The sequence below is a fragment of the Alligator sinensis genome, unplaced genomic scaffold, assembly GCF_000455745.1.
Source record: "Alligator sinensis unplaced genomic scaffold, ASM45574v1 scaffold850_1, whole genome shotgun sequence".
In the NCBI taxonomy this organism is placed as follows: Eukaryota; Metazoa; Chordata; order Crocodylia; family Alligatoridae; genus Alligator; species Alligator sinensis.
The window spans coordinates 417,601-429,813 of NW_005842742.1; the positions used below are offsets into that span (position 1 = coordinate 417,601).

The window sequence follows — 12,213 nt, forward strand, 5'->3', positions numbered from 1 at the left end:
AAGCTTGGAGAAGAATGTGCTGGGGTTCTGACTGGCGACTGGGACTTGGTAGGCAGTCAGCTGTTTTGGGATGGTTAGGTAAGGCAAGGGAGAGAGATGATTCCGTACCCGAGGGGAAGAAGAAGAAAGTGGAGTTACCAGAACTGGGCTCCTACTTGGCCCAGCTCCCCAGGGAGCCATGTGACTGGTTGCCGGCGCATGAGCCAGTTTAGGGGGGGCACTCACCTGTCCCCTCCTTCGGTGGGGGGGAGGGAACCCCCTTTTAGCCCCCAGAAAATAGTGCGGCACCGGCCAGCCCTTCTGCACATGCGCACAGTTTAAAAAGGGCCCGGCAATGGTACAAACTGCATTTGGGACCCGGCTCTGGCGCGAGATGTGCAGATGTATGCTGGCCACATTGGAGTGACCTGTGAGCAGCTCATCTGGGGGGTGTGGCTCCTTCTGCTGCATGCATCCTGGGAGGTATGGGGGGGTGCGTGCCCCTAATGTGCACAGGGCAGGGTGGGCTGCCACTGTGGACTGGAGCTGAGGCTGCACGAGGCTCTTCCCGGTTTCAGGGGGGTGGGGAAGGGAGCTGTGCTATGCTTGGGGCAGGTGGCAGTGGTGATGGGAGGTGGCAATGGGTGCTGCTGGCATAGATTCCCCAAGATTCTCCATAGTCCATCAAATCCCCCTCCCAGCACCACTGCAGCCTGCCCCCAGCATAGCCTGCCCCGCCTCCCCCCTCCCATCATGCAGCCCCAAACTGGATTTATTTAGTTTAGAGAAGAGAACACTGAGAGGGAATTTCATAGCAGCCTTCAACTGCCTGCAGGGAGGTTGCAAAGAGGATGGAGCTGAACTGTTCTCAGTGGTGGCAGATGACAGAACAAGGAGCAATGGGCTCAAGCTGCAGCAAAGGAAGTTTAAGTTAGATATTAGGAAGAATTTTCTTACCAGGAGGGGACTAAAACACTGGAACAGGTTATCCAGAGAAGTGGTTGAATATCTATCCATGAAGGATTTTAAGCCTGGGTTTGGCAAAACCTTGGCTAAGGTGATCTAGTTGGGGTTGGTCCTACGTTGAGCAGGGTGTTGGATTAGATGTGAACTCCTAAGGTCCCTTCCAACCCTAACTTTCTATGATTCTATGAATCTATGACCTGAGACCCCTTTCAGGTTGACCGCTCAATGACTCTATGGCAACTTGGTCTAGCACCCCCTTGTGGCCATGACTCCAAGGACCTCTCAACACCCCCACCTTTAATGAACAGGGCTTTTGAAACACTGGATCTTCCTTCATGCAATGTCCCCACAAAGTTATCACCACCAGCCGGACACTTGGGTTCTAGCCCAGCTCTGAGAGGAGACTGGGGTCTGGCGGGTGAGTTGGAGTGGCACATCCCACTGTGAAAGGGATAACGCCATCCCGGACATCTATAGGCTTGGTCAAATGAGTCATTTTGCACTCTTTTTAGCAATTTCCCATCTCCTGCTCTCCAGGGCTCTGTACTTCCCTCGCCTGCACACTCAGCTAAGACTAGAGATTAGATGCAATGCATGTTTGTGCATGTTTTGAGATGCACAAAATATGGTCACCCTGCTTAAACCTGATAAATCTGGGAGTCTGGATCCCTGGGTTCATGAGACTGGGGAAATGTCATAAGCCCAGTTAGAGATAATAAAGCTGGAACCCAGACTTCTGGTTTCTTGGAACTGGGGAAGTGTGGTCACCCACATCAAAGCTCATAAAGCTGGGAGCCTGGACTCATGGGTTCACAGAACTAGGGAAATGTTGTTACTTTAGTTGGAGCAGCTAAAGCTAGGAGCCTGGACTCCGGGCTCTATTACCAATATATCAATTATACGTTCTTGAATCCTTATAATTAACAATGGTAGTAACAGATTTCAGTGAGCTTCTCCCATAATGCCCACAAAACTATAGAATCATAGGACACAAGAGTTGGAAGGGACCTCAGGAGGTCACTTCTAGTGCAACCCCCTGCTCAAATCAGAACCAACCCCAACTAGATCATCCCAGACAAAGCGTTGTCCAGCCGGGTCTTCAAAACCTCTGAGGATGGAGGTTCCACCACCTCTTTAGGGTTTCTGCTCCAATGTTTTACTGCCTTTCTAGTGAGAAAGTTCTTCCTAATATCTAACCTCAACTTCCCTTGCTGCAGCTTGAGCCCATTGCTCCTTGTTCTGTCATCTGCCTCCACTAAGGACAGTCCGGCTCCATCCTCTTTGAAGCCACCCTTCAGGGAGTTGAAGGCTGCTATTCAGTGCCCCCTCGATCTTTTCTTCTTCCTGTCCCACTCTTAGGCTAAATATTGAGCAGCTGCTTTTTATTAAACCTTCCTCATTCTCCCCTCCACCCCAGTTTCATCAGCTCTTTCATCAACAAGTGGCTGTTGGACTTGCCCTTTTCATGCTGGGATTGTCAGGCAGCGTGGCCAGGCCTCTAAACGCTGTGTGTGCAGGGGCCCAGTGAAGGTGTGTGGTAGACCTGGGAGGAAGCTGGGAGCTCAGCATTGGGGGCAAAACTTTTCTGAGAAGCAGGAAGAAAATCATAGTTTCCCTTGCTGCAGTCTCAGCTTCTTGCTCCTTGCGTGGTCTCTTGAAGCCACAGAGAAACATCCATCCTCATCCTCCATGGATTACCACTCTCTCCCCTTCAGAGACTGGAAGGCTGGGATCAAATCCCCACTTTCATTTTCTTTTCTCCAGACTCCATCATCCCACTTCTTCCAGCTTGTCCTCCTGGGCCCGGTCTCTCAGACTTATCCTTGGCTCTGCTGCTCTCTGAGATCTTTCTAATCTGCCCACGTCACTCGTAGCTCATGTGAATGCAGAGCAGCTGACTTCACCCATCCCCCACCTATGAAGGGGCTGAGTGCAGATCCAGCCAGCCCTGGTATATGAGCAGTGGGGCAGGGCTGTGGCCACAGAGCAGAGAGAAAACAGGAGCAGAGACCATATCCTTCATCCCTGCCACCCACAGCAGAGCCCAGCTGTGAGCCGTGCAGGATCAAGTGGTAAGTGGCTTGGCTCTACTCTGTGCCTGATCCCCAGGGGCTGCTCTGGGGACAGAACCCAGGTGTCCTGGCTGCTGTTCCTCATTTGCTCCAACCTACTAGACCCTACTTCCTTCCCACCCCTGTGATGGAACCCAGCTGTCCTGACTCCCAGTGAACCCCCAAACCAGGAGAGTGTGTGAGTGTCTCAGATGGAGGGGGCTGACCTTAGACAAGATCCCACCCTCTCTCTGTGCCTCCATTTCCCCAGCTGTGAAAGGGGTCTCCTGCTACTCACCTCCTCTGAGATCTGGGTATGACCAGCCTTTGATGGGGGGAGGGAATAAAAATCCCACTGGATTTCTCCCCATTCCCTAAAGTCCTTCTTGACCTATTGATCTCCTGGCCCCAGAAAACCCCCAAGCATCCCCCAGTGGCTGCTCCTGGCCTCTGATTTCCTCTCACCCCCTTCCTATAGGTCCAGTCTCTCCCTTCTTCTCCATCTTGAGGGTTCACTGCACCTGAGATCCCCAGTGCCGACCCCGTGGCTGTCACGATGAAGGCTCTCTTAGCTCTCCTCTTCCTTCTTGCCTCTCTCCTGACTGCAGGTGAGTCTTGGGCTTTCCCCTGGAGGTGCCCTTGTCTCTGCCCACCTGAGAACCCAGCCCAGGGTCTTTTGTTTGAGCAACACATTGTAACCTTCCAACAAGGGGTATGGCTGTATGCAGAGGGGTGTGGAGAAATCACGGGTGCCTGTACAAACAAAGGAGTGAGCAAGGGCTGGAAACAGCAACAGTGAAGTAATGGAACCACCATAGCTGGAGCTGAGAGAACCCAGCTCTTGGTGAAGAAACTCCAAGAGCCCTTCAAATTACTCAGAGGGGTTGCGATATCCCAGGAGTCTGGGCTACATGGAAGTGCAAGCTAGAAGGGGGCACTAGACCAAGCTATTGTACTGTCTGTAGGTGATGAGATGTTGCATCTTTACCCAATACTCAATGCCTGAAGAATTTGGGAATTGGGAGATGGTCCCTCAGGGGTGTTGGTTACAGAAAGACCAAGGGTGTGCAGAGGTCACCTATTGCTCTACAATTAAAGTTGATTGTTTAGTTCTTCTCATTCATTGTAAGCCTGTGTTGAGTGAGCCCAGTGATGATCACTACATTTCTCCATTCAAAGAGGCTCCTTTTACTCCATGCACAGAAGCCAGGAAACATCCACAAGGCATCAGCAATACCTGGGGGGGTGGGAACCAGGGTGTTCCAACAAGGCCAAGTCCCCACAACTAGTGTAAATGCACTATTGTTCCATGAGGGGGATGGGGCAAAGGCCTCCCTGGGGTGCATAAGGTGTGGCTGCTGCATTGGGGTGAATCTAATCCATCTCTGTTGGACCAAGACCCTGGCAGTTGTCAGTGGCTCTGGCAAGGTCAACTCATCCCAGCAAAAAGGACCTGCTCTGGGGGTTACACAGCCACAAGAATCATGGAGCAGGAGCGATGCTGGCCCTGTGGCTTCCAAGACTGGGAGAAGCCAGAGTGTGATGGAACATTTTCCCCTCCCCTCCCCAGGGTCCGGCCTCCAGTGCGAGCAGTGCTTTGCTCAAGATGAGACCTGCACGGGACAGATGATGAACTGCAGCATCGGAGAGAACACCTGCATGATCATTGAGACACAAAACCTAATAGGTAGGTGTAGTGGGCTGGGGTTTTGGTATCCAAGCTAGACACCTGGGTTCTCTTTCCAGTTAGGGAGGGGAGTGGGGTCCACTGGGTTATACAGGGTAGCTGTTGAGCACTGGGCTGCCGGGGTTCTGTCCTCAGGTCTAGGAGGGTAGTGGGTGTCTAGTAGGTAGGAGCTGGCAGGACTCCTGGATTCTTTTTCCAGCTCTGAGAGAGAAGTTGGGTGGGAGAGGGGGTTAATGGGTTGGAGTAGAAGGAGCTGATAGGACTCCTGAGTTTTATCCCTAGGTGTGGAAAAAGAATGGATTTTAGTGGTGGGGGATGGAGCTGGGAACAAGGGCTCCTGGGTTCTACACTGTGGCTTGAGGCCAGCATTAGTCCTGAGTACTCCTCTGCAGATCATTTTCCCTAAACAAGGGTGAGAATTCTGCTGTGAGGGACACAGAGATGGGGTATAAATACCCCTTGGACCCACTCCTGGCTTCTTCCTCCCAGATGGTGTGAAGACCATGAGTGTCACTAAGACCTGTGGGGTCTCCAGCAGCTGCAATCAACCTCCCACTCTCCAGAACTTCGGGAAAGCCTTGAGCGTCATGTCCTCCATCCACTGCTGCATGGGAGATGCCTGCAAAAACGCCTCGGCTCCATGTGCGTGGCTGTGATTGCTCCCTTTCCTCCCTCCTTCCCTCTACCTAGAGCAGGATCCTTGCAACAGGCCTCCAGGGGGCACCGTTCTGGGTCTGTGGGTCTATACCCCCATTGGAGGCCAGTGGGGAATAGTCGTCCAGTCCTGAAGGGGTGCCCCACTGAATAGTGGTGGGTCCCTGCTACAGTCTTACAGGGAAAGCCCCACTGGGTACTACTGGGTATCTGGAGATGGTTCTCCAGCCCTGCTGGGGGCACCCCCATTGGATAACACTGGACCTGTAGGATAGTCTGCCAGTCCTGTTGGGGGCACCCCATTGGATAACACTAGGTCCCTGGGAAAGTCTTGTAGGGGGCACCCCATTAGATACCACTGGGTCCCTGGATAGTCTTCCAGCCTTGTAGGGGGCGCCCCGTTGGATACCACTGGCTTCAACAGGCGGGTAGGATTATGGGCAACATTCAGGACTCCCCACTGCCAACCTCTCTGGTTCACCCCTCCCTTGGTGTGCCTGGAGCTACATCACCCACTTTGGAGGGGGTCTGCATTGTCCACCCACCCATGACCTCTCTAGAAGGTCCCCCAAGGTGACCATTTATGTTCTGCTGGTTCCAGTTCCTAAGAAAGACACCACTCCAAATGGGATGTCGTGCCCTGCCTGCTACGCCATAGACTCACCCCTGTGTCCTAAGGAGTCAGTGAATTGCACTGGGCCAGAAACCAAGTGCCTGGACCTCGCCCAGCAAATCACATCTGGTAATTTCTAAGGGTTCCTTTCCTTTCCCACTCCATCCTCAGGCCTGGGTGAGACAGGGGCTTTGTCTGGGTGGCAGGAAGCACAAGTGGTCACCAAGTAGCCCTTCCATCAAAGAGTTGCTGGTCCCAAAAAGGACCTGGGGGGAAGAGTGGGGCAATTGAGGCACAGAGCGATGAAGGGAGTTGTCCCAGGCCACCTTGGGAGGCAGTAGCAGAGCTGGGAAGGGAACCCATGCTCCCTGGTGGTGCCACAATGAACCATAGGGTGAGGGGTCCAGGAGATCCCACAGCTATCACAAACTGTGAGTGAATCTTTGGCTGCCTGGAGGTGTCAGACCTATTCTGGAGCCCAGTGAGGGCTCAGGACGGGATCCAAGGGACTTCCCCAGGGAGACACATCATGTGGGAATGAAGGAGCAGTGGGGAGGCCAGGTGGGTTGGGAGGAGAGGTGCGGGGAGAAGAGGAAGGTGTTGTGTGTGGATGAACTGAGGGCGTGGAGTGATAGGGATGGGACATGCACAGAAAGGAGGTTCCCAGCCTCTCCTGACCCTGCCCCTCTATCTTCCCCTGCACCAGCTAGTGGCAAGATTCAGGTCATCATGAAGGGCTGTGTCACCCCGAACGTCTGCACCGATTTGCAAACAGGCTCCAGGACCAATCAGGGCACCACCATCGACATCACCAAGGTGGCCTGCACATCTGGGGGGGCCCCGGGACTCTCTGGGCTTCTCCCAGCCCTGGCTGGGCTGCTGATGCTGAAGCTCCTTCCATGATCCCTGCCCCAAATGACACGGCATGGAGCTCCTTGTCCATACCCAGTCTTTACCTACCCTGCAGCCCCCAGCCCTGCCTGGCTCCAGGGCTCCATGCAGTTTTGCTTTCCCCATGGATTTGTCCCAGCAAATAAAATAAGCTGTGAGATGCATGTTATGACCCCCCTGGCTTTTATTTGCACTGGGAGAATGTGTATTTCCATGTGGGGGGAGTGAATTTCAGCAGGGGGCACATGGGAAGGAAACAAGATGTTTGGAGACTCCTGGTGATGGAAATCGGCAACACCAGCTGGGATCTCCAGACCCCAGGAGACCCCAAGGACATGTCTATGCCCCCATGGAAGAAATCTCCCATTAGAGTCATCCCTGTTGAGTCTGGGCTTGTCTCCAGCTGGCAGTGCCCCCTGTAGGTGGAGGGCCGAAATTCCAGGTCATAATAGCTTGGTGATTGGTCCAAATTGGAGAGAGCAGGTTTGAAATGGCAGAGGGTGTGGAAGGTCTCAAGTGAGTCCTGAAGCTCTGGAGAATGTGACTGAGGGTCAAACTATGCCTAGGGGCCTTGCTGCAGGTCGGGCTGTGATGGTGGAGCCACCAAGACATTATGGACCATGTCTCCATGGTACAAGGAAGTCCTGCTTTCTCTATAAGGACCAGAAGAACCCTAGCATTGCAGTGTCTCTCAAAGCCCCTCTCCCCAACCCCCTGCCCCCATCCTCCACCCCAAATATCTGCTTCCCCTGGACACCTGAAAAAGAAGTCTCTACAGCTTCTCTCCACAGCTTCCCCCTACAAGCTGTCCTCCTCGTTTGACCCTGAGGTTCCTTGAGGTCCCCTTCCCAGAGCTTGGATCTCCATCTACTCCCCTGCTGTTGTCACCCATGATCAACAGCCCTGCCTTCAGAAAGAGTCATTCCTGCCTTTCTTTATGGCAGCCCTTCAGGGATATGGCAACTGGAACTGGGATAAAACCTAGATGTCCTTATTGGGAACAAAATATCACCATTTAGGTATTCTACAAATCAGGCCACCTTCACTAAAGACAGAAGTGTTGGAAAGTCCTCAGAACTGCAGGTTCATGGAGGTGTCGGCCACAAAGGGGCACTAGACCAAGCTACTGTAGAGTCATAGAAGAATAGGGATAGAAGGAGCCTCAGAAGCCCCGACCTCCTGCTCCTGGCTGTGTCTGACCCCCGGACCCCTCAGAAGTGGTGTTTCCTCATCCAGCTGCTTTCCTTCATGCTGGCTCTTGGCACTCAACAACCTGCCATAGGAAAATCCCTGGGTGCGGCCAGATCAAGCAAATGTGCAAATTTATTAAGAAGATTAATGACTCTCTATTGTTTGGCACTGCAGCTGGGCTCTGGGCTGGAGGCTGGGCAGTGCTTGTGTCGGTAAATTCTTCTGAAGCTCAAGGCTGGCCATGTCTGGGCTCTCCCAGCTCAATGCCAGCTTGTCACGTATGTGGCTGTGGCTACAGGAATGGAGTTGGCATTGACCTACAGGCAGAGGCCTGGTATGAAGGGTCCTGCTCGCTATGCTTTAATAGGAACACTGAGCTGACTGTTTGGGTGGTAGAAACACTGCAAATGCAGGCCTGCCTAGGTGATGCTGGGAAAAGAGAAGGGTCTGGGAGCTTAGATCAGGGGTCTGGTGGCCTGGATGCCTTGGTTAGACCCAGATACCTGGGTTCTCTCCTAGCTCTCCAAGGGGAGTGTGGTGTCCTGTTTAACCTGAGATTAGAGTCACTGCAGCCCAGGTACCTACAGCCCAAGCCCCATGGTCCAGAGAGTCCTCGCAGTCCCTCTACTTCCGGTCATGTGGCCCCTGCTAACTGGGATAAAACAGAGCCCACAGCACAGGGCAGGGAGCCAGATCCTGCTCTACCTACGTGGACTCAGGCACCTAAACTCAGCTCTATCGCACCCTCCTGGAATCCCATGAGCCTATCAACAGCTGGGCGGGTCCCTTCTCCTTATGGCTTGTCAGTGGCCCAATTGTATGGCCAAGACATTACACAAGCAGGATTGTGCTTACATCTACTCTGGCACTGCCTCAGTGGATCAAAATTTGGTCCCTGCCCTCCATCCTGGATCTGAATTCTGGAAGGTTCCCCTGAAGGGGAACAAAGCTATGGTTGGTGGAAGCATTGGTCACCCCCCTCCCCCTTCCACAGCTTGGATAGAACCCAAGTGTCCTGGCTCCCTGCTCAACCCTACTGGATCCCACTCATAGCTCAGAGCTGGGATAGAACCCAGTGTCTTGGTGCCCAGATCCATCCCACTGGACCCTACTCTGTTCCCAGAGCTGAGATACAGCCCAGGTGTTCTGGCTCCCAGATAAATCCCACTAGACCTCACCATGCTTCCAAAGTCAGAACAGGACCCAGCTGTCCTGGCTCCCAACTCAACCCTACTGGACCCCACTCACCTTTCACAGCTGAGATAGGACCCAGGTGTCCTGGCTTCTAGCTCTAGCCCACTGGACTCCACTCTGCTCCCAGACCTGGGATAGAAACCAGGCATCCTGTTGGTGAAGAGAGCACTGTAGAACATGGCCAGAATCAGGCCACAGCCTTCAAAGAGCCTTATTCACTCAAGGCAGAGGTGTTGAAAGGCCCTTGGAATCAGCTTCATGGAAATCTAGGCCACAAGGGGGCACTAGACCAAGCTACCATAGACTCTTAAAAGAATATGGCTAGACGGGCTCTCAGGAGGTCATCTGTAGCCCCACCCCATTCTTTAGACAGTGTGTGACCTCCCTGGGACACTGCAGATGTGACGTTTCACCCCTGTGATCCATGTCAGTCCTCAATGCAAGTTGTAGACCCAGTTTTCCAGGGCTCTGGCACACCCAACCCCCAAGGGCGTTGCATGGGTGGATCATCTTGAGATGACACAAGCCCAGATGAGGCACTACTGTGGGAGGCTGACCCCGCCCTGTTCTCTGAAGGTTTGGGAGCACCGGATGCTGGTCTAGGAAATCAGGAGTCCCCAGCGGACATCACAGCTTTTGCCCAAGCCCTCTATAAAAGGAGGAGCGCACACACCCTTTGAGCCTTCTCTGAATCACCTGTGTTCTCCCAGCCAGCACAGATCCTGCTAGGAGCTTGTTAGGAGCAGCTGGTAAGTGATTTTTCCCTCTGGTCTCTGGGACTCCAAACTGCCTTTCCAGATCAAGGCAAAGAACCCAGGAGTCCTGGCTCCCAAGCCACTAGACCCCATTCCTTTCCCAGAGATGGTGAGAGAACCCAGGTGTCCTGGCTTCCAGCCTCTTCTCTTTTTCTAATCCACCAGACCCCATGCCCTAGCTAGACCCAAAGCCAAAACCCAGGGATCCTAGCTCCTAGCCTCCTTGGGTGAATGCCCAGAGCTAGGATAGAACCCAGGTGTCCTGGGTTCCAGAGTCCCCACCCCTTGCTCTGCACCCACCAAAGTTCATGAGAGCCAATAAGAGAACCCAGGCATCTGGGCTCCCAGCCCTCGGCCTTCATTCCCCTCCCACATGTGCAGGAAAAGGCCAAAATGCCCCCTTCCCCATCACTCTGATACCTAATGACCTTTACTTTATTTATGTATTTCTGATATCTAATGGCTTTTACCATATTCATGTGCATACCAACCTCCCCCACAAAAGGCCCACACCTTTCTCAGGGAAGATGGAGTTAAAAAAGAAAAGAAGATTTTTCTCTTTAACTGAACGGCTCATTCAAGACCCATGGCTCAATTTGTGAGCTCGAAGTTTCAGGAAAAAGGAGTGTGTGGTACATGAATAAATATGGTATTACTCTGTTGATCCTTCAGCCTGCATCAATCCCACAGCCAGAGAGTCTACTGCCCCATCCCCTCCTGGCTCCCACAATGAAGGCTCTCATCATCCTCCTTCTCTTCCTTGCTGCTCTCCTGGCTACAGGTAAGGCAGGATGTTTCCCAACCAGGGCTGGGTTTTTCTCCCAAGAGCCCCAACCCTGTCCCAGGCCTGTTGATTCAGGGATGCTATGGGCAAAGCCTGTCACATAGGTGTCATGGTGGAGAGGAGGCATAAGGAAGTGGGCCAGATGTCCCACCAAGAACAGGGCCATGTAGGTTGATGCCAGTGCCAGGGAGGGGTCAAAACCTAAGCAGCACCATGAATGATCTAGAGGGAAGGTATGGGGCCAACATGGGTGTGAATCCCTTGCAGGGGTCAGATTAGCAGCTGGGGGAAATCACTCCTCAGGTGGCAGTGGGGCAAGCCCCGGGGAGCTGTTGGTGCATTGGGATGAAGCCAGAAGCCTAGAACCTGGTGGGTGTCAGTGGTGCTGGGCTGTTCTTCAGGGACCCATTTTAGGGGTTGCAAAGCCCAAGGGAGTTCCTAGCCACAGCCCCTGTCCCTCCAGGCAAGGGTAAGGGGCAGGAGGGGCTCTGGGGGGAGTAGGGCGCTGGGAAGCAGGATGGAACTGCTGAATCCTAAGGGCTGGATCCTGATTGAGGCATTTCTCTTCCCCTCTCCAGGAACCTGCCTGGAGTGTGAGGTGTGCACAGGGTTGACCAAGTTTTGCAAGGGGCCCATGGAGCGCTGTGGCCCTGGAATGGACACTTGCGCTGTTGGGACAATTGAAACCATAATGGGTCAGTGATGTGGAACTTAAACCACAGTGTGTGCAGAGTGGAGAGCCAGGGAGGGAAATAGGGTCTGGGGGGTGCAGCTGGTGGCACTGGGAGCCGGGGCACCTGGGTTCTTTCCCAGCTCTTGGGTGGTACAATAGAGCGGGGGAACTGGAGGCCCAGGTGCCTGGTCTCTCACGAAGGGAGGTGGGGTCTGGTGGGTTCAAACAGCAGGATCTAAGAGTCTGGACACTTGGGTTCTCTTGGAGGGAAGTCGGGGATGGGGCTTAGAGCAAGGGGTTCTGGGAGCCTGCATGCCTGGGTTCTTCTCTTAGGTCTGTGAGGTCTATGGGGGTAGAGCAGAGGGGCCAAGAGCCCAGATACTTGGACTGTATCCCAACTCGGGGAAGGGAGGGGAGGGGAGGGGAGTCTTTAGTGTCAGAGCATGGGGTTCTGGGAGCCTGGATGTCTGGCTTTTCTCCCTGATCTGGGAGGGGGGTAGGGTCTGGTGGGCTACAGCAGGTGGGGCTAGGAGCCTTGACACCTGGGTTCTCTCCACCTCTGGAAGGGGAGTGGGAACTGGTGGGTTAGTTCAGGGAGTGCTGGGAGCCCAGACACCTAGGTTCTCAACCTCCTCCTCCTTGTTTCCTCCTCCCCCCCATGCTCCCCCATAGGTGACATCCGGACAGAGACCTTCAGCAAGCGCTGCATGCCTCGCAGTGCGTGCCATGGCGACCCCTTCATCTACAACCTGGGCAAAGCCATGAAAATTCGGAA

At 53.7% G+C, this 12,213-nt stretch overlaps 2 protein-coding genes across 2 annotated transcripts in view; both read left to right on the forward strand.

The window, feature by feature from the left end:
- The first annotated feature begins 2,904 nt into the window (after positions 1–2,904).
- Positions 2,905–6,994, forward strand: LOC102368553 (phospholipase A2 inhibitor and Ly6/PLAUR domain-containing protein-like). Its single transcript, XM_006034477.3, has 6 exons — positions 2,905–3,017; positions 3,475–3,604; positions 4,567–4,683; positions 5,173–5,325; positions 5,939–6,079; positions 6,657–6,994. Exons 2-6 carry the CDS (start codon positions 3,553–3,555, stop codon positions 6,851–6,853), a joined length of 660 nt encoding a protein of 219 aa, XP_006034539.1. The 5' UTR covers positions 2,905–3,017; positions 3,475–3,552; the 3' UTR covers positions 6,854–6,994.
- Positions 6,995–9,790: 2,796 nt separating this feature from the next.
- LOC102373931 (phospholipase A2 inhibitor subunit gamma B-like) overlaps positions 9,791–12,213 on the forward strand; it is a 4,123-nt gene continuing 1,700 nt past the window's right edge. The window contains exons 1-4 of the mRNA XM_025216468.1: positions 9,791–9,975; positions 10,654–10,762; positions 11,344–11,460; positions 12,111–12,213. The exon at positions 12,111–12,213 is cut by the window's right edge and continues 56 nt beyond it. Of these exons, the coding sequence (XP_025072253.1) occupies positions 10,711–10,762; positions 11,344–11,460; positions 12,111–12,213 (272 nt within the window). The 5' untranslated portion in view covers positions 9,791–9,975; positions 10,654–10,710. The remainder of the gene's footprint in view (positions 9,976–10,653; positions 10,763–11,343; positions 11,461–12,110) is intronic.